The sequence below is a fragment of the Cyclopterus lumpus genome, chromosome 3 (assembly GCF_009769545.1).
Source record: "Cyclopterus lumpus isolate fCycLum1 chromosome 3, fCycLum1.pri, whole genome shotgun sequence".
Taxonomy (NCBI): domain Eukaryota; kingdom Metazoa; phylum Chordata; class Actinopteri; order Perciformes; family Cyclopteridae; genus Cyclopterus; species Cyclopterus lumpus.
In genome coordinates, this window is record NC_046968.1 from 6545490 (window position 1) to 6568673 (window position 23184).

General features: G+C 45.0%; 2 protein-coding genes and 1 non-coding gene across 4 annotated transcripts; all 3 read left to right on the forward strand.

The window, feature by feature from the left end:
• The first annotated feature begins 2227 nt into the window (after positions 1 to 2227).
• On the forward strand, positions 2228 to 10941 carry dnaja2a (DnaJ heat shock protein family (Hsp40) member A2a). The gene is made up of 9 exons (XM_034560219.1): positions 2228 to 2509; positions 3844 to 3903; positions 5592 to 5821; positions 5990 to 6070; positions 6195 to 6328; positions 6433 to 6629; positions 8521 to 8665; positions 9217 to 9344; positions 9747 to 10941. The coding sequence occupies exons 1-9, from the start codon at positions 2432 to 2434 to the stop codon at positions 9933 to 9935; spliced, it is 1242 nt and encodes a 413-aa protein (XP_034416110.1). The 5' UTR covers positions 2228 to 2431; the 3' UTR covers positions 9936 to 10941.
• A 416-nt stretch (positions 10942 to 11357) lies between these two features.
• Positions 11358 to 11431, forward strand: trnat-agu. The gene has a single exon. It is a non-coding gene; the product is annotated as a tRNA-Thr (tRNA).
• Positions 11432 to 12817: 1386 nt separating this feature from the next.
• On the forward strand, positions 12818 to 21063 carry lrp3 (low density lipoprotein receptor-related protein 3). 2 transcript variants are annotated; one of them, XM_034527972.1, is made up of 7 exons: positions 12818 to 13019; positions 16499 to 16637; positions 16719 to 16924; positions 17227 to 17843; positions 18057 to 18529; positions 18768 to 18900; positions 19182 to 21063. In XM_034527972.1, exons 1-7 carry the CDS (start codon positions 12932 to 12934, stop codon positions 20037 to 20039), a joined length of 2514 nt encoding a protein of 837 aa, XP_034383863.1. In that variant the 5' UTR covers positions 12818 to 12931; the 3' UTR covers positions 20040 to 21063. The 2 variants fall into 2 exon arrangements, with proteins under 2 accessions (XP_034383863.1, XP_034383871.1); XM_034527980.1 differs by having other exon boundaries at positions 16502 to 16637.
• The last annotated feature ends 2121 nt before the right edge of the window (positions 21064 to 23184 follow it).

The following is a 23184-nucleotide window of genomic DNA, read 5'->3' on the forward strand; positions in this document are numbered from 1 at the left end:
AGAGAAAGATGAAGAGAGACGCCCTGGACTGACTTTCTACATTTATTCACCCAACATGCACAGATATATGATACAAAGTGCGTCTTCTAATAATTTGAGTCTTTATTTTTGTCAGTGTAATGTACTGTTAAAACCAGTATATATCCAGCCTCATGATGACGCTTGGCTTTTTAACTCTTTAATCTTTTTGCTCAGATGATTTCATGAAGATTTGACGATGAGGATGAAGTTGTTGTTGTTGATGATGATGATGATCAGAAATATGATGATGTTAAAGATGTGATATTACTATAATAATTCTGTAGTTTTCATGGTTACCTCACACATACACAGAGGGCCCGCTCCGTTCACTCGCTCCTCAGGAAGAGCACATGAAGAGACGTAGTCTTATTTTGGTAAGAAATAGATGGGGGGAAAAAGTATATTTCTGCTCTTTGAGCATTGCAGCATATGGACATGCAGGCTATGACTGATGTTTATGGAACAGGAAATGTAAAATCAAAATAGAAACCATCCCACTCCCAAAGCCCACTCTTATCAGGAGAACATGTAACTTCTCAATTTCCCCATGAACTGAGTGTAAAACAAGCACAACCTGTTACCCTGAAGAGACAGACATGTAGCCTATATGGGACTCATTTATGATTTTTAACCCACTGGTTGTATAATTTCATTCTGTTGAATTAAATGAGAGCTTATTCACCTCCCTGTGTGAGCTTTTCTGTCCACTATGACCAAGAAAGATGAAAAGGGCACCACCTAGAGGCTGGAGATGTGGCAGCAAGGTAAGACAGTGGCACGCAGAAAGAAAAGAAGTAGCCTATTTACATGATTTAGTTGCTGCACCTCAAACCTCAAGGTGGCATTAAAGTCGTCTATATGATAATAACCAATATAATATGCTGTGATGACAGTCACGAAAACCTAATCAACAGTCTGGACACGGTTTTTCTGTACAATATGAAGATCAACAGCATTTGAATGAGTCCGATAGATCATTAATAATATCTTAACTCTAAATACTTTTCCATTGGTCAGAATTATACACACGATGTGTCAAATTATATCATTCAAAACTTGGTTCAGTCAAGACGTCAGAGTAAAAATATTTTTTTTTGGGATGATGAAACGTATCCTTAATTAGTTAGGACCAGTTAGAAGTGGAGATATCTCAACTTTGACTTAATACAAGGCACTAATTGCTAGCTTGAATTCATGAGCTTAATCTAAAATGCAATATTAATTCATTTGAGACTCTATAAAACCTGATGGAAAGAGTATTGAAAATAATAATAAGTCTGTGTCATGCACAGGATACAATAAGAGTGATAATGAGGTGGCCAAGTGTTTTTGGAAAGTTAGTAACAAATAAATAATAGTGGTAATCTCGTCATGATAACATGCGAATAAACCGTTTACCATATTTTTGTTATTCAGTGATACATGCAGTATCGCATTGCATTTCATAATAAAGAGAAAAAAACGAATAATACAACAATACAGAATAAAAGCATCACATCATTTCCCTGACACAAAAGCACCAGAAGCAGGTGCACAGAGCACACCTGAGGCATATTACACTGAACAGCTGTTGTAGGGCCCCACGTGCACACAACAAACCCATACAAAGAGCATCACAGCCAACCTAGCAGGCAGAGGAATTGTTATTACACACCACGCGTTATGTGCTGTGAAGGAAGAGACTGGTTAACGATGATGTTTCCTGCCAAGCTAATTTCAAGTGTCATAGTTATGTACTGAGACAGTTGCTCATATATATTTGATATTCCTCCTTAAGTGAGAGGATCTCACCAAAGCATCAAGTCACTGGAAGACTGATTTTTGGGAGTTCAAAATATCCCGAAACCGAGTTGTTTTTGTTTTTGTTCTGCTCAAATTGTAATACTGTATCTATAAATATATCTATAAAACCATGAATTTATTTTCCAAACTAATAATCATTATTGTTATTGTTATAAGAGGGTGCACAAGACAGATTGTCTCTTTTGATCCAGGGAATCATAATAGTGGTTTCTTTTAATCATTAGTTCGGTTAGTTAATGATAAGGGGTTATCATTAGGTAACTAACTTTGTTTGTTCTCCTTGTAAATATATGCTAATGTATTAGTGGCATTGACTCAAGTATTGAGTCACATTTTCAAAAGATTATTAATCAGCAATAACCTTAATTGGGATCAAATACTTTATGTATTTAATTAATTATGTGGAGCCTCTTGGGGATGTAATTATTTTTTTTAAATAGTAAGCTGCACTTTGTGCGTCGGCAGGTAAATCAGCCGTCATGTATCACACCGACAGCCGGGAGGCAGCAGCGTACACACGGGGCGTCTAACTTCCCGGAAACCGAGACACGAGGCGAGTCAAACCTTTTCCACCGGCTCTGTCTCTTTGTCCATCCACAGCAACACCATGGCGACTGTTGTAGACACGAAACTATACGACATCCTCGGCGTGTCTCCGTCCTCGACTGAAAACGAGCTGAAGAAGGTAAGCGCCACGCGAAAGGCTACACAAAACTACGAAGTCACGCTTTCGTAAGTGTTTCGAGTTCCGACATGTTAAAATGTCCCCAATCAGGAAATACGTTGCTATGCGCGGCTAGCTAGCTGGTTAGCTCACACGCTAACTGGCCTGGGTGTTCATGTGACGATGGGGCTATAGCATTGAACCATTATGGGTTATGTGAAAGCCGGTTGGGTTTTTTTCATCGTAGATACAACACCTAGCTACAACATTATGGTCTTTCTCATGCGTGAAACTTAACGCTGGGAACATGATTCAACGGCGGCGCTGAGCTAACTTGGATAGTGACGTTAGCGATTGACCTCACGTTAGCTTTAGCTCGTACGTGTGTCATGTTGGTTAGCTAGCGTTCAGCCTGTCGGAGGCATTGGAACAAGCGACCATTAGTTTATTCCCCAAACGGCTACTACCGGAAGCACACACACGTCTGTTTTAACGTTAGTGAGTGTGAAACACAATGGTCATTAGCAGCTTTAGCTTCAGATTAGCCGATTTGAGTGTCGATCGTCAGAGTAAGGTTAACGTACTGGACGTCACCTCTGTCGGACAGTAACGTAGCTGTACGCGGTTAACGGTAGTCGAAAAGGGTAATCGATCACTGGCACCACCACTCGACGTGAGGCCTGGATGGGGTTTGTGTTTTTACCTCAAGCCGGTCTACTAACGTTACATATGTTAGAGATCAACGTCAAGTTACACTGTTCACGTTTATTCAAACCTCCGCTAGCATCAGCTAGCTCGTTACACATTGCGTGCCATTTTTTTTAAAAAACCATCTCCGTTTGAGCTGAACCCGTTTATGGCTCTTTACGGTGTCACGTGGGAGTTCAGTATTTAATATGTTCCAGGCGCTTGTTCAACATTATTGCCGTGGGACGAAAGGCCATAGCGCTTGTCACTTTGGGAGTATTGTTAGCTAGATATGCTAATTAGCACACGCACGTTTACATTAACACTAGGTCGGATTAAAAAGTCAGACATTTTAAAGTTAATTTTTTTTTGACAAAGTGGTAATTAAGTTACGGTATAATGTAGTAAGCAACTGACTTAATACGAGGAAATTGATAGCCAGTGACTTATTAAACCAAGGGCGTAAACGTCACGGTAATTAGTTACATGTTCAACGCTGTGACTGTTAATGCTGGTTTGTGTTTCTTTGGCTGGAACATCTGGTTTCGTAAGGGAGGCACGTGCGATTGCGTCAACTGTCGATACTGTTCCTTTACATGAGTGTTTGAGTCATGTTCACAATGTTAATGGTGTTAGCCATTAAGGCTCCCTCTTTTGTGTAATCCTAGGCATACCGGAAACTGGCAAAGGAATACCACCCTGACAAGAACCCTAATGCTGGTGACAAGGTAAGACGTTTGTGACTTCCCATTTTGACTGAAGTTGGTCGTCATAGGTGTGTTTATCAGTGGATGTGAAACAGAATGGGCAGCAAACTTAAGATTTTGTGGTCATTATATATTTTAGAGTGCAATGTACATCGCTACAACAAGGGTTTCAAGAAGGTACTTTTTGGAGGAACTAAAAGCTTTTTCGTTGCCCAGTGTGTGTTTTAAAAAAAAAAATGTAAAGCTGTTTTTAATGTAAGAAAAAATATATATTTGGAGTGAGGTTTTATATAACAGAGTTTTGTATGTTTTATGTAATCCTGTCAGTGGATTAAAAATGTTCTATTTTAGTTTTACCTTCTTTTCCAATCAGGTTAAAGCATTGGTATTATGTTCCGTCACTAATTAGGTTTTCAACATGCAGTTGAATTCCCTTAGCCCCCCTCCTATCATCACAGACCTCCCATAGCTCTACATAATGTTGTCGTTACTTTCTAATGTAGCATTTTGGAAACTTAACATTAAGAAGTACGGGCCTTTCCTTCCCCCTATGACAGTGCCATTTTTTCACAGGGGATCACATTGTTAGCAGTAGGGCATGTCGTCATCAGAACTAGCCTGGAGGCAGAATTTGTAACAAAGAAAACACGTTTAAACAAATGTAGAGTGTGCTATCTAGCTTATACCATCCAGTGCCAATGAGATGGCCAGATAATTGTGGAGTTCACGTCAGAGAGATGATGATTCATCTCTGCAGTTACGTTATTGATTGTAGGCCTTGGCATCCCAGTGATTTTCTTTTTATTTAACATTTTCAGGTTTAATAGTGTAATTCAATTCCATCTTTACATTTGAAACTTGAATCATTCACGACTGGTTCAAATTACGTGGCGTTAACGGTTATATGTATAATGCGTTTCCTGATTTACTATTGTTATTGGTTTCTAACTTGGGAACTTTTTAAGAGTTTATGGGATGTTGAGCAACCGGGTATGCGGTTGTTGTGTAAGGATATTGCAACCTGATGCATGCTTTCCCTGGGAATGATGTCACTCTGGTTTCCACCAGAGATGAGGTGAACAATAAACAGGAAATCTTTCCAAGCCCTGAGCTGTGGTTATTTTGCTGTCGGACAGCTCCGCTGCTTTGACAGAGGATGTTGATAATTAACCATTAACACATGATTATAATTTTGACCAATTAATGCTATTGGTTAAAAGATGAGAAACAATATATATTTGTTTTAAATCTGAGCAACACTCAGTGTCTTGTCACTTAAAGGAGAACAGCTGATCCACCGTAAATGTCAGCCCACCTAAATTGAGCCTACGACCAAGTTGTTGGTACCCCCTTCCCTTTAATCAGCAGGTAACGCCAAAGGAGTTGTAGCATTAATTCACCGGCAAATAACGTGTGACGTTACTCGCACTGCATTGATGTTCACAGCTATACGGTTACTGCTAACTTCATACGCATCGTCACTCATGCTCTCTTGTTCTGACCCTAGCTATGCTTTCAACACTCTGTCTAGGTCTTTGCTGCTGGGTAACACTTCAACCACAGCACCCGTGCATACATCGCACTAATCTAGCCGGTTTATAGTTGATGATCGGCAATAAACAAAGTCCACTATCGTCAGAAATAAGTCTTGCAGTTGAAATTACAACGTGTTACATTTGTTTTTTGTTGCCTGTTCTCTCATAACACAGTTCAAAGAAATCAGTTTTGCCTATGAGGTGCTGACCAACCCTGAAAAGAAGGAACTTTATGACCGCTATGGGGAACAAGGCTTGCGGGAAGGAGGTGGGGGTGGCCCGGGGATGGACGACATCTTCTCCCACATCTTTGGCGGTGGACTATTTGGATTCATGGGAGGCCAGGGGAGTCGTTCAAGGAATGGAGGTCGGAGGAGAGGAGAGGACATGGTCCATCCACTCAAGTAAGATCAAGTCTGTCCACTCATGTAGAGACTATTTGAGCAAACTCTACGTAATGTGCAAATTATTATCTATTTGATTTAGTGTAAAATGTAAATTTGTGTTCAGTATACACCATCTCTTCTGTCTCATGTCGCTTAACGGTATCTAAAATCCCACTTGTTCTACAGGGTGACACTGGAGGATGTCTACAATGGGAAGACAACTAAACTTCAACTTAGCAAGAATGTACTGTGTAGCACTTGTAACGGGTAAGTTGCATAACCAACATGGTGCTATAGTTGCCGTTGATGTCGGCTTGATCATTAAGCCTTTAGCCGTGTTGCGTTTCTTCTAACAATGAATCCACCTCTCTGTGTATGTGTGTGTGTGTAGGCAGGGAGGCAAGACGGGCGCTGTTCAAAAATGTACCACGTGTAGAGGGCGTGGCATGCGCATCATGATCAGACAGCTGGCCCCAGGAATGGTCCAGCAGATGCAGTCTGTGTGTACCGATTGTAACGGCGAAGGTAAGGGGGCGCAGTGATCTAAACCAAGATCAAGCATTTGGTCTGTATGTTGTTGTGGCTTGGCCTGCTCACAGCCCTCACGCGTCTCATTTATCCAACTCCAGGTGAAGTAATCAGCGAGAAAGACCGCTGTAAAAAATGCGAGGGCAAGAAAGTCGTGAAAGAGGTGAAGATTCTGGAGGTACACGTGGACAAAGGCATGAAGCACGGCCAGAAAATTACCTTCGGAGGGGAGGCTGACCAGGCACCTGGCGTCGAGCCTGGGGATATAGTCCTTGTCCTGCAGGAAAAAGAGAATGAGGTAGGAGGACCCGTCTCCGATATTGTAGCCACACATCTTACTAACCTGCCCTCCATTTCCCATATGCACTCTTTCGCATAGGGGGATTTAATTAAATACATTTAGGACAGCGTTTGGCTTATTTGATAGTTTTATAAGTCAGCCACTGATTATTTCCTGCCCATAAAAAGGTGACCGTGTACACAGTCCGTTTTGTGTAAAACCTTTATTACAATCTGAATATAGTTCAGTAAATTCTCAAAAGCTGCGAAGCCAAACTCTGAAAGTTGACTGATCACAAACGTCTTAGTTCCAGCTTGCTTTCTGACAGCTGTTGTCCGCTATTGTTCTTAGGCTTTGCTTTGTCCCCGTTATGCATTGAGCTTGTTTTTCTTAATTGTTTTATTCTTCATTACTGCTTAAAGGGGTTTAAGGAGCGCATCCATGACCTGCATTAGATTTAGAATGGAGAAAAAAATAAATTAATTAGCAGATTGTTCTATTCTAGTGCAATGCAGCTGTGAAAAATTATAATAATTAAAAAAAACTAGGCTACTTATCTGTCAAGTGGGTTGTCTCTTGATGAAATAAAACGGTGGTTTCGATGAGGAATGGTAGAGGTTGTCCTGCAAAATAATGCATGGTTACACTTTGGGAAGCAGGTGGAGGAGAACGTTCAGGAGAGCTTGTACAAGTACGCTCAAATAAGCTAGCCTCGGCCAATACAGCAGCTGGGGGAGACATGTCTTCCTCGTGTCTCTTATATGCAGTGTTAAAGGGAATGCTAATGTAGTGTGTTTTTAGTTTAATCTTTTCTTTTAAAGTCAGTGTAACTGCATTGAGTCTTAAAAGTCACCCGTGGTCCCACATGTTTAATAACCCAAATTCATACTGTTTTTTTTTTTTTTCTATTGATGGGGAGTGTGCAGAACCAGTTTTGTTATAAATCATATTTTCCTGACATGCACAAGGAAAATGTAAGTGCTGTACAGTTTCTGTGAGCGGGTTACACTGTCAGTCTTACACACAGCTGTATGTTGTCCAAACTTAGGACATGGAATAACTTGAGTGGATACCTGGCATGATGAATAGTGGCCAACCTATAATAGCCCAGCTCGCTTGAGTCTAGATGCAACATATGTTTGTTTTTTCCCTCTAGCTGTTGACGGTCCAGACACCCAATCACAAATCTTTTTTTTTGTGATGGTGTTTTGACTTTGAACAAAACAAAACTGAAACCACTGAAGGCAGTTCTACCAATGCACCGTGACTTGTCTTAACACCTCAAACTCAAGTGGTGTGGGTTTTGTCTGGAGCACCCAGCATGCTTCAGAGGCTCCTGTGTGGCTGGGCTGTCCTTGATTGTTGAGTAAGATAAGAGCCTGAGACACAACTTCTTGTGAGCAGGAATTGAAGAAGGAAAGAGGGCAACATTAATACCAGGACTGTAACTTAACCTTTTTGACCATCGTCCAAAACCTTCACAAAATAAAAGTTAAACTACCAAATTAATTGCCGACCGACTGTTTTTCAACACTACAATTATAATGCATTTAAGAAAATGGAAATTGTTATAAATTGTCTGAGGAGCAAAATAAATAGTTAAATATTCATTGAGTTATTCACATCTGTTTTATGTGTGTACACTTTGGGTTGCAACGTTTAGATGAGAGAAACTGTTTGGTTCAGTGTGGTTTGTTTGTCCTCGTCTTCATGATGATGCTTAATCCTGGAGCTCACTCACTGTTCTGCTTTCAATGCTGCTTTTCACCAGCATTGAAAAGCTGTGTGAACACTTGTCAGTTATTCAATTCCTTTGTCCTAGAACTAACTATGCAATGGCTATGCTTTTTAATTGTTGGCATGAAAAAGTTCAACTTCTCTTTGTAACAATCTCTCCCTCTACTCTCAGACATTCAGGCGAGACGGCAACGACCTGTTCATGAACCACAAGCTCGGGCTGGTGGAGGCGCTGTGCGGCTTCCAGTTTATGCTGAAACACTTAGACGAAAGACAGATTGTTGTGAAGTACCCTGCTGGCAAAGTCATTGAACCAGGTGAACGCTCTTAATACTTTGTATTGTTGACACCATTTCATCTGTCAAATGGCCACGTGGTGTATTGAGGTAAACGCTCTGATGGCCTCTGAATGTGTTCCACGAACATGGAGTGTTCCTCACACCATTTTATTGCCGTACTGCCAAAAGGTTTATGCAGAGAATGTTGTCTCCATCCATCGCTACAGCAAAGTGGATTCTACTTGGCACATTTTAGAATAACAATGATGGCGGTGTGTCATCATTGTTCCTGCTGACAGCTGAATACCACAAGGAGGCACGTTTAGGAAGGCACTAAGCGGCGCCAGGAATGTTGTACTTGGATGACACTTCTTTTTTTTTTTAGGTCAAGGGCACATCACAGGGTACTTGATAAATGAGGGGAATGTGAAGTCAACATCCTTTAGTGCAAATTCTGTAAAGACTGTCGGAAGTTAGCAGTCAATGCCTTGTTCGTCTCCGGAGGGATGGAGGCTGTACAGATTGTACGCTCAGGAAGTGTTTGAATCCGCTGTAACACTTTTGGTTTTAACATGCTGCGTCTTTTCCAGGCTCAGTCCGAGTGGTGCGAGGAGAAGGCATGCCACAGTACCGAAACCCCTTTGAGAAGGGAGATCTGTATATCAAGTTCGATGTCCAGTTCCCCGACAACAACTGGATCAGCCCTGAGAAACTTGTGGTATGACATGTTACTCCTTTTACTTGAACGTCCAGCTTCATCTTTGAGAGTGTAAATTTGAGTGATATCTCTACAGCGATGAAGTCATAAACAAATTAATGTTCAGGATTTTCAGCTCCTGTTGGATTTCTTTGCAGTTTTGTATTTGGGAGACCGAACGATGAGCTTTCATAGATATTTACTAACTGATACATTTATGCCTTTAATTGAGAAAATAATAACGGATAACGACAATCGTTATTTAAGCCATGTTGTGGATGGTTTTTCTTTTGGGAAAAATAACATTATTAACTACAATGTCGCTCAAACGCACATGTTTTAAATAAGTAGGTTCATGTAAGACTTTGCCGCTAATTTATACCAATAATAAAAACCGGCTGCACCATGATGAATGTTTTCCAGGAGCTGGAGGACATGCTGCCCTCACGGTCGGAGCCACCCATCATCACCGCAGACACGGAGGAGGTCGACCTGCAGGACTACGACGTCAGCCAGAGCTCCACGTCGGGTAGCCGCCGAGAGGCCTACAACGACAGCTCTGACGAAGAGGGCGGCCACCACGGGCCAGGGGTACAGTGTGCCCACCAGTAGTCACTCTCTCTCTCTCACACACACACACACACGCGCATACAGACGCGCACACACAGACACAAACACGTACGCGCACAGACACATGACCCGCGTTCTACTTGGGGAGAAAATGTACGAGTTGCAGAGTAAACAAGGAGGTAGGTCAGACTGAAAAGAGTAGTTCCTCAGATGCGGCTCAAAACGATGTTGATTCATGGCACCTGGAGTTGTTGATTAATGTTATTGTGTGCCGGGGATCACTTTTGATCTTTGCATGAAGAACTCGCACTGGGGCAGCCAAAGACTTATTACACTGCACCTGGAACAGATTTAGACACTTTAACCTGCAGCTTCAGGTAGAAGTCATATAATGTATTTAAGATGTATCAAAAACAAAACAGTTGCCCCTGTGATTGCCATGTGGGACGAGGAACTGGTGTTCACGGTGAACCCCCTCCACTCCTCGGTCACCCCCGATTTAAAAAGTTTGTTCCCCTCCGCAAGTGGGAGCTCCAGAAGGGTCGAAGAAAGGAATGTTTCTTGTTTGCTGAGTGTGTGACTTGCATTTTGTTTTCATAGTATTTACAATAATTAATTTAAGGACTAACCAACGTGCATACAAAGACAAAGCAGCTGGGCAATGTGACGTGCAGATCCTTGGACTCGTGCATTCATGGGTTTGTCCACTCTGCGCCATTCGTAGGATTTGTTTCAGATTTTTACAGCTTTATTTTCTTTGTAGGTTTTTTTCTTCCATTTCTTCATATTTGAATTAAAACAGAACATTGGTTATTGTTTATATCATTGGACTAGTTGTTCGTAAGCTTCATCAGCTGCTGTGTTCAAAGCTGTGTGATTTTTAAAAAAAAATGACAAGTGAAGAGATGAGAAACATAGAGTCTGTATCTGTGCCGAGACCATGTGCATGTAAAAAGCTTTGGTTCCTGCACTTATGAAACATCAAATAAAGCGGCACACTTCTTAAGGAAATGTCTATGAAGTTGTTGAATAAATTGTTGAAATATCATGTGCTGTGTCGCGTGCTTAGTTTTTTGTCCCCCTTCTAGAGTCAGTTCTAGAGAAAGTGGGCAGCAGCAACATTAAAGGTCCTGACATGAACGCAAATACACACGCTTCTGCGCAACGCCATTCATGCTAATGTTGACTGTAGTAGTCACTGATACTTGTGTATATGTACATAAATATATGATGACGTAGAAGTCAACTTGAGCTGGATGCCTTCAAGCAGGAGGAATTAGCTAAAGCTAGCATAGTTGACTTCTGCTACCATTATCTGTATTTATGCCTGTCTTGTACGACCACATTTTTGATGGAGAGGTGTCTTTTAAACGTTATTTCAAGATGTGCCTAATAAAATCAAAACCTATCAATGTCGTCGACCCAAGTGTGTTTATAAAGGCCTTTTTCATCGAAGGCTGTACCGGCGCCGTGGCTTAGATGGTTAAAGCGCCTGTCTAGTAAACAGGAGATCCTGGGTTCGAATCCCAGCGGTGCCTTTTGGTCCAATTCTCCTCGCGCAGAAGTTACTGACATCCGGACGGCGATTACGCCCATCAATATTGAACATGCGATTTTATTTTACTCGAAACACTCTCCGTGGCATGTGTGAAAACGCCGAAATTGACAGTAAATGATGTGTATATTCACTTTGTCAAAAGGGTTAGTAGTACACCCATCTGACCACATGGGGGTGGCAGTGAGACCGCCTCCTGAACCAAGAATCCGTCAGACTACAATGGATTGGGTGAAGAAAATCATGAAGCGACCGTATTTTAGACTCGCACTTCATTTTCACTGTGGAGAAATCTGTGCTTCAGGACGATGTTTACAGTTTCTAGCCAACAGTTTGTTACATTCAACCCGGAACTGAGAAGGGAACAACACATATAAACAAAGAATAATGAGCACCACTTTGTCCTATCAGCTGCGGCAAGCTGAAGACTGAGGAGCCCACCATTAGAGCGGAAGTTAGATTACGTCTTCAAAATAAGATCTGCTAAACACAATTACTTTCATCTGTATCAGAATCAGAAACTTTTAATAGCCAAGTAGGTTTACACCTACAAGGAACTTAGCGTGGTTGGTGGTGCAACATAGGACATCAGACATAACAAGCAACAACAGTAGACAACAAATAAACAATTAACAAAGTGCAGACGAGACATAGAATAAAATGTAAAATGTACAGTGTAAGATAAAGTGCAATTATAAAGTGCATGTAATGTTTAAGTTAAAGTGACGTGTGTTATTTAAGTGTGCTGGTATGTGCAGAGGAGTGACCGGTGGAAAATGGTCCAAGGGATGAAAGAGTCCAGGGGTAGTAAATAAATAGTCCAGGGGATGGAAGAGACCGTCAGTGGGGGATCCGGGCTCCGTTGATGAGCCTGACTGCTGACGGGAAGAAGCTGTTTGAGTGACGTGCGGTCTTGGACTTGGTGGACCGCAGCCTCCTGCCAGGAAGGGACTGTATTTTCACAAGCTGGATGGACCACATCTTTCATAACTGATTATACATTTTTCCGACTGCACAGCCACCAGTTAAGTGCAGCGTTCAACCTTTTTGTCGTGACCAACATCAATACCTTCCTCTATTAAATTCCCTCACCTTTGATTTGTATACATTTTGCCTCTGTGATGAGATATCTTAGTTTTATTGCTATTGATGTTCCAGATGATTTCCATGCAGATGTGCAAAGTGAGTCCTGATGTATATAAGTGAGTCAGCGGATTACATTCAGCCCTCACAAACTACACAGATTCATGACAGCAACGTGTGTGGAGGTTCGGGTCACGAGATGCCACCTGGATATGCTTTTATTTTGAAAACGTCCCCCGGAAACCGCGCAGTTCGCCGACGCGCTTGACCCTCCTGGCATCTCGGCTACCGCCGCAAAGGACACAATGCCCGTTCACAGTGCGGAGGAGCTTTCGGTGCGGCTGAGCTGAACGCGGATGCGGGAGCCTCGCCGGAGGACGCCGATGAAAGTGTGTCCGACATGATGGCAGCGAGTCCCCGCCGGACCGTGGCCCCGACGGAGCTGCTGCTCGGGCTGCTGTGGTTCCGCTCCGCGCTGCTCGGCGCAGGTGAGAAACAACAATGCGTCTCCGGTGCCGTTTGAATGGAAACACACGTTCGCGTTGCCAGATCGGTCGGATCGGAACGAGTCGGCGAGGAGGTCTAGCCGGGGTCCGGTGGTTCCCGTCGCCGTTAAAGGTCTCGCGCTCTCTAAAGCGTCCAGCATCACCAACGTTACATCACAGCGGAGCGGCACTCTCTGTAATGTCCACACCCGCACGGGAGGGGGTGCTTATTGTGCTCGCTGCTCCTCCTGTGTCACTCCGCCAAAGTGCTGCGATAGATGAAGACTGTCGGTGTTTTCATTGTTGGGGGTGGGTGGGGGGGGGGGGGGGGTATTGATTTGTGGTGGGTAAACGATCGGGTGGGTTAGCGTGGAAACATGGACGCGCTCTTTCACAAATGTGATGCTGCTGTCAGCATTACATCACTGCTTCTCTACAGACACCCCCCCCCCTCCTGTTATCATATCCTGTACTTTATTTGGCATGAACATAAAGGAGGAAGGGTGCCGGTGGGATGGGGGGAGGGGAGGGGTGGGGGGGCTTGAGAAAAGATTGTCACACACACCATCCCAACGTGTTAGTACATGTTTTAGCACCTTCTCACACACAGAGAAGCCGACTTCTCCCTCTCGTTCTCTCTCTCTTCTATCTCTCTCTCTCTTGCCCTCTCTCTCCTATCTCTCTTCTATCTCTCTCTCTCTCTCTCTCTCTCTCTCTCCTAGCTCTCTTCTATCTCTCTCTCTCTTTTATCTCTCTCTCTCTCTTGGCATCTCTCTCTCTTCTATCTCCCTCTCTCTCTCTTCTATCTCTCTCTCTCTTGGCCTCTCTCTCCTATCTCTCTTCTATCTCTCTCTCTCTCTCTCTCTCTCCTATCTCTCTCCTATCTCTCTTCTATCTCTCTCTCTCTCTCTCTCCTATCTCTCTTCTATCTCTCTCTCTCTTTTATCTCTCTCTCTCTTGGCCTCTCTCTCTCTTTTATCTCTCTCTCTCTCTAACCAGCTGTGAAGCTTTATAGCAGAGGAAGCAGAAACGCTTATGTTATTTATTTATGTTAGTGGAGCCAGTATCTCTTAGTTTAGTTCATATTATTTATTAAAAAACTAACTAGGTACATTCACTATAATGTACTACACTACTAGTACTAAGTTGATGTTCTTGTCCAGTACTTTTCTAATTAATTTCAAACATGTTCTGCTTTTGAGTGCTTTTACTTTTTATATCTTATAGGTACATTTATCTGATATTACTGTAATGTTACTTCAGTCAAGTTTGGCATGAATCACTTGTAATGGCTTTTCTTTTGGTGCTGTATTAGTATGTTTTACTTAAGTGAAATAATACTTAAGTATCAATTAAGTCTGTTGTTGTGCTTTACTTAAATTACATCTTGTTCTACTCTTGATAAACTGAAAACTACAATCAGAATTATGTATTGGCCAAGTATGTTGCACATATAAGGAATTTGACTCGGTGAAAGGTGCATAACAATAAACATAGAATAACAAATAATAATAAAAACAACAAACAGATAACAGTACTTTAGAACAAGTATATATATATATATTATAAAGTGCATTTTAATAAGAAAAGATGTCAGAGTCAGGGGCTCCCGAGTTTTGTTGATGAAACCGACTGCTGTCTGGTCATTTGAGGCTACAGTGAGTTGAGAAAATGCTCTTTCTAACCGCTTCTGTGATCTGATTTGAAACAGATGACGGACCAACAGCAATGTATGCATAACTAGATACAGAAGCCCGACCAACTCAAAGGCCATTGGGCCTCTGATGCTGCACATGAGCAGGACAGATGTTTTTTTTTGGGCCACCTTTTGAATTTCAATTCAATTCAATTCAGTTTATTTTGTATAGCCCAATATCACAAATTACAAATTTGCCTCAGAGGGCTTTACAATCTGTACACATACGACATCCCTGTCCCAGGACCTCACATCAATTTGAAAGCAGAGGGAAACTGCAGGAGCATTCATACAGAATGGTCATTACATTTATTGTTGATCATAGAAAAGGACATTTTTAACATCTGCTGTAATAAAAATAACAAAAATAAAACCTCATCAGGCAGCAACACTGTGCGCCTCTCCTTTGCAGACTGCTCGGTCCGGTCCAGTTTCATGTGTGTGTGCTTCGGAAGCCGTGTTCGGGTAGTAGATATCCATCACTCGGCTCTAAATGACCCCGCGCCCCCCCACGCCTATGTTTCCCTTCGCTGACTTAACATATTCATCATGAAAGCCTGAAACAAACAAACAAAACACACACACACACACAGTGGAGCTGGGCACTCTCTGCTGTGTGTCGACGTTGCATAATCATGGTTAAAGCTAATGCTCTGTCTCTGTGGTTCTGGTTAATTAAGAGGCTTGCTAGACAGCTTCCTCATGCACGCGTGCGGTCCCTGCAGTGGCATTACGCAGTAATGAGACGGTACAAACATTTAAAAGAATGAAATCCTTCCCACGATTCGACGTCACAGTTTCCCCTCGTCGGAGCATCACTCTCCTCTGACATCGAGACGTCCTGTTTTAAAAGCTCTGGCAGACCAACCTGGCACCTTTTTGTACTCCTCAAGGAACAAAGAGGACCCGTTAGGTGCTCTTATAAGAGAGTCCGAGTCCCAGAGCTCCTTCTGGGCCACCTCACACGCCTTGTTCCCCAGAGCGGTGGTGCGATGGCAGCGGGCGATGCTGTCGCCCTGGCTGCCGCTTTACTTCTGCTTCTGTTTGAGGCCCCCTGTGATCAGCGCAGAGCTCCCCACAGAGGCACTAAGGTCATTTGTCTTTTTTGAGGGAATGTTTTTTACGACTTTGATCCGAGACAAAAGGGGAGAATCAAATAAAACGGTGTGTTTTAGTAGAATGCAGCCGCAGCGACATGGTTACTGTTCCTGCTAAGGTCATGAGTTCAAAGGAAGGAACTAGTGTGTGTGTGTGTGTGTGTGTGTGTGTGTGTGTGTGTGTTCTTGCAGTAGCAGGGTGGATCCGGCTGAGCGTGCAGAATATTGAGTTCATCATGAATAAAGGAAGAGAGCGTATCTCTCTTGTGATAGGTGGGGTAGTGTCCCTCTGAAGGATTCAAGATGTATCAGGATGTGTCGCCGTGAGAGAACGGTCACGATATGGATGCAAGTAGTTTTTAACAATTTACGACAAATATGCTCGGGAGCAACAGAAAGCAGAGGAAAGTCAGAAGGTATTCAGAGATGGACTAACGCATTGTCAGTTTTGTTCTTTTCGTGGCATTATTATTATTATTATTATTATTATTATATAGTCTATTATTCATAAAGACCTAACAGCGTGAAATAACAACACTTCTTCCAAGTCGGTGTTTTGCTGATGACACAAACACATCCACAAAAGGCTTGTAGAACCCGACCTCATCAATGTGTGTGTGTGTGTGTGTGTGTGTGTGTGTGTGTGTGTGTGTGTGCGCCCCATCCTCCTCTGTATCTTTGCCACCCAGCAGGCTGCAGTGAGCGAGTGGAGGTCCACACAGAGCGGAGGGGTGTGCTCTACAGCCCCTCGTGGCCTTTAAACTACCCCCCCGGAGTGAACTGCAGCTGGCACATCCAGGGAGGTCAGGGAGAGGTCATTACCATCAGGTAGAGTCCCTCACGCATACTGTCTGAGCGTGGCATTTGTCGTGGAGTGAGCGCCTGATGTCAACCAATCTTTTGCTCTAGTTTCCGTAACTTTGACATGGCGGAGTCGGGGAGTTGTTTGGGAGACTGGCTCCTGCTGACACCCACGAGGAACGGGGAGTCCAGGCTGTGTGGCTCCATGCTGCCTCCGCCCTTCATCTCCACCAGGGGGCGCGTTTGGCTCTATTTCCACTCTCGGGCCAACAGCTCCGGGCAGGCCCAGGGCTTTCGTCTCTCCTACATCAGAGGTAAACTGGACCAATAGAATGATTTTAAATAAAGAAGGAAATCGTCTTAAAATGCCATATTTTCATTTCTACATTCGGTCATTTATTGCACGGACCGAATTGCAATGCCCTCTCAGTCCCTGTGTCTCGTCATAGCAGTAATTAGATTCCTGTTATGTTGCACATAAACATTGCCACTCGACTCCATCCATTAGCGGGTGATGATAAAGTGCATTTCCGTATGCAAACTATGTGTTTTTATGGGAGGATCTGCAGAGTGTTAATAGCTGGTGTTGCAATCTGTCGACGTGTTTTCTCTGTAGGTCACTTGGGTCAGAGCAGCTGTCAGTCCGATGAATTCCTGTGTGGGAACGGGAAGTGTCTTCCTCGCTCCTGGAAGTGCAACGGTCAGGACGAGTGCGGCGATGCCACGGACGAACGCAGCTGCTCCCCCCCTCCCACCGAGGCCCGTCCCGGCCTCTGCCCCCTCGGCTCCCTCGCGTGCACCGAGGCCCAGTCCACCCGCTGCCTGCCTGCCGCCCTGCGCTGCAACGGAGCCCGGGACTGTGCCGACGGCGCAGACGAGCTGGGCTGCCCCGACACCGCCTGCGGCAAGCGCCTGGGCAACTTCTACGGCTCTTTTGCGTCCCCGGATTTCTTCCGGGCCAACAGGAGCGCCGTAGTGGAGCTGAGGTGCTCGTGGTCGCTGGACACCCAGGACCCCAAGCCCATCGTGCTGCAGCTGGACCTGCAGCTGGGGCCCAGGGACTCGCTGCACGTCTACGACGGCCTGCTGCAGCGGGCAGAGCACCTCTTACAGGTGCTGTCGTATCATAACAACAGGCGGCCGGCGCTGCTCGAGTCCAGTCGGGGTCAGATGAGTGTTTTGTACATGGCCCAGCCTCACAGCCCGGGGCATGGCTTCAACGCCACATACCAGGTACTTTAAACTGATTTGAAACCCTTCATCCATCTCCATCTGTCTATTACAATTTATAGTCTAAACCTCCTTCTTTAAGCCTTTCAAACATCTCTTTGGTTCCTTTCACCATTTGTGTGTAGCTGTTCTGCTGTTGCGGAGACCACAATCAATCAAGGGCTTGCCGTCTCTCTGTGTCGAGACAGTCACATATCTTCTCCCCTGCCCTCCCAGGTCAAAGGTTACTGTTTTCCCGGCGAGCGTCCCTGTGGCAGCGATCAGGGCTGCTACACCGAGCGCCAGCGCTGCGACGGCTACTGGCACTGCCCATCCGGCCGCGACGAGGAGGCCTGCCCGGCGTGCCCCGGCGGGGAGTTCCCCTGCGAGGGGGGCGCCGGCGTCTGCTACCCAGCCTCCGAGCGCTGCAACAACCAGAAGAGGTGCCCGGATGGCTCGGACGAGAAGAACTGCTACGACTGCCAACCTGGAAACTTCCACTGCGGGACGAACCTGTGCATCTTTGAGACGTGGCGCTGTGACGGCCAGGAGGACTGCTTGGACGGGAGCGACGAGAGGGACTGCTTGGCAGCGGTGCCCAGGAAAGTGATCACGGCCGCACTGATCGGCAGTCTGGTCTGCAGTCTCCTGCTGGTCATTGCCCTCGGCTGTGCCCTCAAACTCCACTCCCTCAGGAACAGAGAATACAGGTGTGTGTGAGGGGGGGGGGGGGGGGGACAGCATTTATCACCGGTCGCCCTTCTTGCACTACTTTTGCATGATATGTACTCCTTTTGCTTTGTTTCTGAATACATCTCATCACTGTATCTCCTCCTATATACGGGTCCAAAAGCATATTGTCACACAGTCTGTTATAGCATATTATGATGTGATGGAGCTCTCCTTCTTCCTTCCTTCCTTCCTTCCTTCCTTCTCTCTCCATTGCAGAGCGTTTGAGACTCAGATGACTCGCATGGAGGCAGAGTTTGTCCAGAGGGAGGCCCCCCCTTCGTATGGTCAGTTAATCGCCCAGGGTCTCATCCCTCCGGTGGAGGATTTCCCGGTGTACAACCCCACTCAGGTAGCGCATTCATTTCCCTGAATTGTTGAGCGTACTGGTGTGACCAACTATTCCTTTTGCAATCTTGGCAACCAGCCGCTGTAGTGCAACACGGACAACAGCGGTCACGATCTCTTTGTGAATCGAATTTCTGTTTCAGCAATCACTGACATTCCTGTCTGTGTGCATTGAGGCAAAATCTACCAGGAGCCATTTAGCTTAGCTTGGCATGAACACTGGATGATAAGGAAACAAGACCCGCGTACCAGCAGATCTAAAGCTCTTTTCTTCCTCTCCTCCAGGCCTCCGTGTTACAGAACCTGCGGCTGGCGATGCGCAGGCAGATCAGACGTCACTCAACGCGGCGCTCCGCCTCCTCGTCCTCTCGCCGCCGCCTCGGGCATCTGTGGAGTCGCCTCTTCCCCGGTCCAGGGCGAACCAGAGGCCACGCCCCCCTGCTCGACTCCCCCGGACCCGCGCAGATCGCACTGGGGCTCCACAGCTACCGAACTGTGGGTGTGCAGGGGCCCCAGGCAAGGGCTAGGTCCGGAGCTTGGCTCGAGAATGAGGTTGATGCGGTGGGCTCCTGCTGCTCAGCAACCATGGACCTGCAGTCCTGCACGCCAGAGAGCCCCGCATCACCGCTCTCCTCGCTGTCAGTAGACAGCCCAGAGGAGGGGGCGCTGTCGCCTTTCAGCAGGGAACACAGCGGGGCGACACAGTCTGAGCCCCTCACCCCTTTTCAGAGTGACTGTTTAGAATGTAGCGGACCCCCTCCCGCTCCCCAGGAAGCCTCTGAACCCCCATGCCCTACAAAGGCATCTCGGAAACTGGTCCTGGAGCTCGCTGTGAACCTAAAAGGTGTTTCCTTGAGACGCTACTCCCCCTTGGGGCCGTTGTCCCCCATCTCACCCCCTGTGTTTCCCAGCTGCTCCCAGACACCCACAGCCCTACTGCTCTCCCAGGGGTTAGAGGTGACTTCACCTTTTGAGCCCTCGAAAGCAGAGGACAGCAACAGCCACTTCACCGCGGAAGTGCCGAGCAGGGAAATAAGAAGCAGGGATGAGAGGAGGAGTGACGTCAAGAGGAGGCTCCCCAGGTTCAGCAGGACCCTCAGCGACGAGGGAGGGGTTTCAGGGAGGGAGACGACGCCGTGCTGAGGAGTTTAGGAAGATATTCTGTTGAGAGCCGGCGTCGGCAATATTTGCTCTGCTAAAGTGTCCTTGAAGTGTGTGTCCCCCACCAGGTCCGGAGGTGAGACCCGTCCCCGAGCCCACCACATGGAGCTAGTGCAGTAGAATATATAATTAGCTCACGCCCGTTTGAGTGCGTAAATATCCGCATATGCATTGTTTTGCTCAGATGATTAAAACCAGCGTCGGTAGTGCTTATGGTCTGTGTTATGCAGTAAATCTCCTTGTAAAACGTCGAGTCCAAACAATTAAATGCAAACAGGCCGTAAGCCTGTCCCAGAAAATCAAACTCAATTCTGGCCCCTAGTACCAATACAATATTGGCAACGTGTTCTTAAAACGCCAAAGCAGCCTTTATGTGGTGACCCGGAGCCATTATGCACCGCTATATACTGTGAACCATAAAAGCCTGCTAAGTGATCACATATGAATTTACCCAATTTAAAACGTCCTCTAGTCTCTTGTTGTTGTTGTTATTATTATTATGATTATTATTATTACTAATAAATGACAATTCTAGAAGGTCACGATTGGCTGTCGCATTAATTAGCTGGTGATGTTTTATATTTATGTTGTTGTCAACAAACCATACGATCGGGCCCAACCCACTACGAGTCCATCCCCCTCGCAGTGCTTTCCGCCTCCAGCAGCCCAATTGTCTGCTTTCCGGTTTAAAAGGCTAAATAATTTCTCAAAAGGACTTAATAGGACATTCGTTGGAGACTATTTTCAGCCATGGATTAACACACGTTTGGTGCACTGTAGCAGGATGGATGGTGTGTGTGTGTGTGACTGAGTCTAAATCAACCCCAGCGTGTGTGTTCATGGTAATGAGGTAACCTGTCACCCAGTAAAACGATGTGTCTTTTTATCTGTTTTTGTACAATGGATTTCTGTGACACAGAGGAAGAAGACATATCAGGTTACACAGAGACAATATTTAGGATGAATTCTGGGGGGCATTTTTGCCTTTTTGTTTGACGGAGGACAGTGTAGGAACGTTTAGGGGTGGGGAGGGGGGGGTAAGACATGCAACAAAGGCTGCAATCGAACCGGGAACCAGGTGGCATACGTTGTAGCTATGCGGCTACCAAGCCACTCCAGACCATACTCGTTAGTAACAGGCTTGTTGACAATAAGAAAAAATATATAAAACAACACCAGAGCTACCTTTTTAAACAATACTTTCAACCACAAAGGTTTTTGGGAAATACACCTATTTGCTCTCTGGGTGAGAGTAAAATGGAAATATCATTAATACTCTCATAACTGTCTGCAACCGGTTAGCTTAGGCTAGCTTAGCACAAAGACTGGAAACAGGGGGAAACTGCTAGCCTGGGTCTGTCTGAGCTTCAAAGGTGCTGCTGGGCAGTTTGTAACCCTCGGACAGATCCAGGCTACCCGTGTCCACCTGTTTACAGTCTTTGTGCTAAGCTAGGCTAACCGGCTGCTGGCTGTAGCCTTATTTTTCAACTAACTCTTAGCCAAAAGAAAGAAATAAATTAATTTTAACAGTGCAGTGTCACTGAATCATTCAGCGCTTCATTCATGCCAAACCTTTGCCAGCATTTGTTCAGCGTGCATGTCCAATGCTATTTGAGTGACACGTCCCTTTTTAAACAAACCGTTTCATTATTTTTCAGAGATGGTATATCAAATCGATTTTTAAATTCCGCGTTTTTAACTTGATATATATATATATATATATCAAGTTAAAAACGCGGAATTTATATATATATAACATGGGATTTAAAAGCCAAACTTGGCTGGAAACCGAGGTAGTGAGTCCAAGTGTATTGCCTGTAACTCTGCTCAGCCCCTCGTCCTCCTCGAGTCAAACCCAAAATGGCCTCCAGAGGAAGCCTTCCCTCAGTGGAAGGAACTTGACTGCGTCAGTGTCCGCTCTGATTTCCATTCGGTGCAAAGTGAAGATTTTATATGATTGTCTAGGTCGGGAAGAGAGGCTTTAATTCAGACTATGGATTGTTTGTTGGGTGCTCTTCTTCCCAGCGGTACCTCTGCAGTACACCTGACTGACTGGACGCTGCAGCCCGCTGGTTTATTCCACTGGAAATTCATATCTATTCTGTGGGATTTTTAAAAGTTCAAACAAAGGCCTCTATATTTCAGTCTTCAGTGGAGACTACTGTACTAGTCCTACTTTATATTTCTCTCTCTGCCTTGACAAACAGTGGACTTGATTGAACCTGATTGCCTGTGTTTCTGATGTGTTGTTTTTTTGTAAAGCGTATCCCTCTGAGGTGACCCTAGTAACCGTTTACTAATTACCTCTAAAGGATGTATCACGTACATTTTTCTTTGACGCTACGGAAAAGCCAAGAACGGCCAAGCTTGCATTTATTTCACACAAGTTAAATATTTTGTGATCTCGAGGGAACGAAGCTGTTTTTCCCGTGACGATCATCCTATTTTTTTTTCTTCAACAAAAAAGGCAGATCTCTGGAGGAAACAAGATAACTAGTTCAAAACGCCTCAGCGTAGTCTGATGTGGAGGGAGAGGATCACAAGCTGCTGCATGTGAACAGTAGCCTCATCAGCACCACGGATGCCTGGACAGCGCCGCCTCAGGCTAACCCGGGTTAAATCACGCCTGTGGGCTAAATACTGCACACTTTACACTGTGTCAAAGGACAACCCATGCATGGTGACCCAGAATAAAATACCCCTTAGAAGACGAGGACTGATCTGAATGGTCTCTCAACAGAAAGACGCAACACTCCTGGTCCCCGATAACCATGATAAGTCATCTGTTTCCTCGTGATAACGGTTTGATTATCTCATCACCCTCGAGATATGAAAGCTTGTTGTTCTTGAGATAACAAAAACGATTAACTCGAGATCTCGGGATACCGGCATTGAGAAAAACATCATTGCAAGCGCGGCCGTCCTCGGCTTCCGTCCAACATCAGCTGCGGGGTGCTGAGACCGATCAGAATCCCATGCAGAGTCTCTCCTGCTGATTTCCGTTGAAGTGAGCTGAACGTGTCATGCTCCCCTCACATGCTTTCTTCTTATAGAAGTTGTTTCATGAATGGCTGCTACGTGTCATGTGCCATTTAGATATGTATCCACAAGTAATTCCTGCCTAATG

Bases quoted from the DNA above. Each gene is read 5' to 3' on its own strand.
- lrp3 (XM_034527972.1), top strand. From the start codon at position 12,932: ATGATGGCAGCGAGTCCCCGCCGGACCGTGGCCCCGACGGAGCTGCTG. The intron at 17,844-18,056 runs GTACTTTAAACT...CTGCCCTCCCAG, and splicing joins GCTTCAACGCCACATACCAG to GTCAAAGGTTACTGTTTTCC. The intron at 18,530-18,767 runs GTGTGTGTGAGG...TCTCCATTGCAG, and splicing joins CTCAGGAACAGAGAATACAG to AGCGTTTGAGACTCAGATGA.
- dnaja2a (XM_034560219.1), top strand. From the start codon at position 2,432: ATGGCGACTGTTGTAGACACGAAACTATACGACATCCTCGGCGTGTCT. The intron at 2,510-3,843 runs GTAAGCGCCACG...GTGTAATCCTAG, and splicing joins CTGAAAACGAGCTGAAGAAG to GCATACCGGAAACTGGCAAA. The intron at 6,630-8,520 runs GTAGGAGGACCC...CTCTACTCTCAG, and splicing joins TGCAGGAAAAAGAGAATGAG to ACATTCAGGCGAGACGGCAA.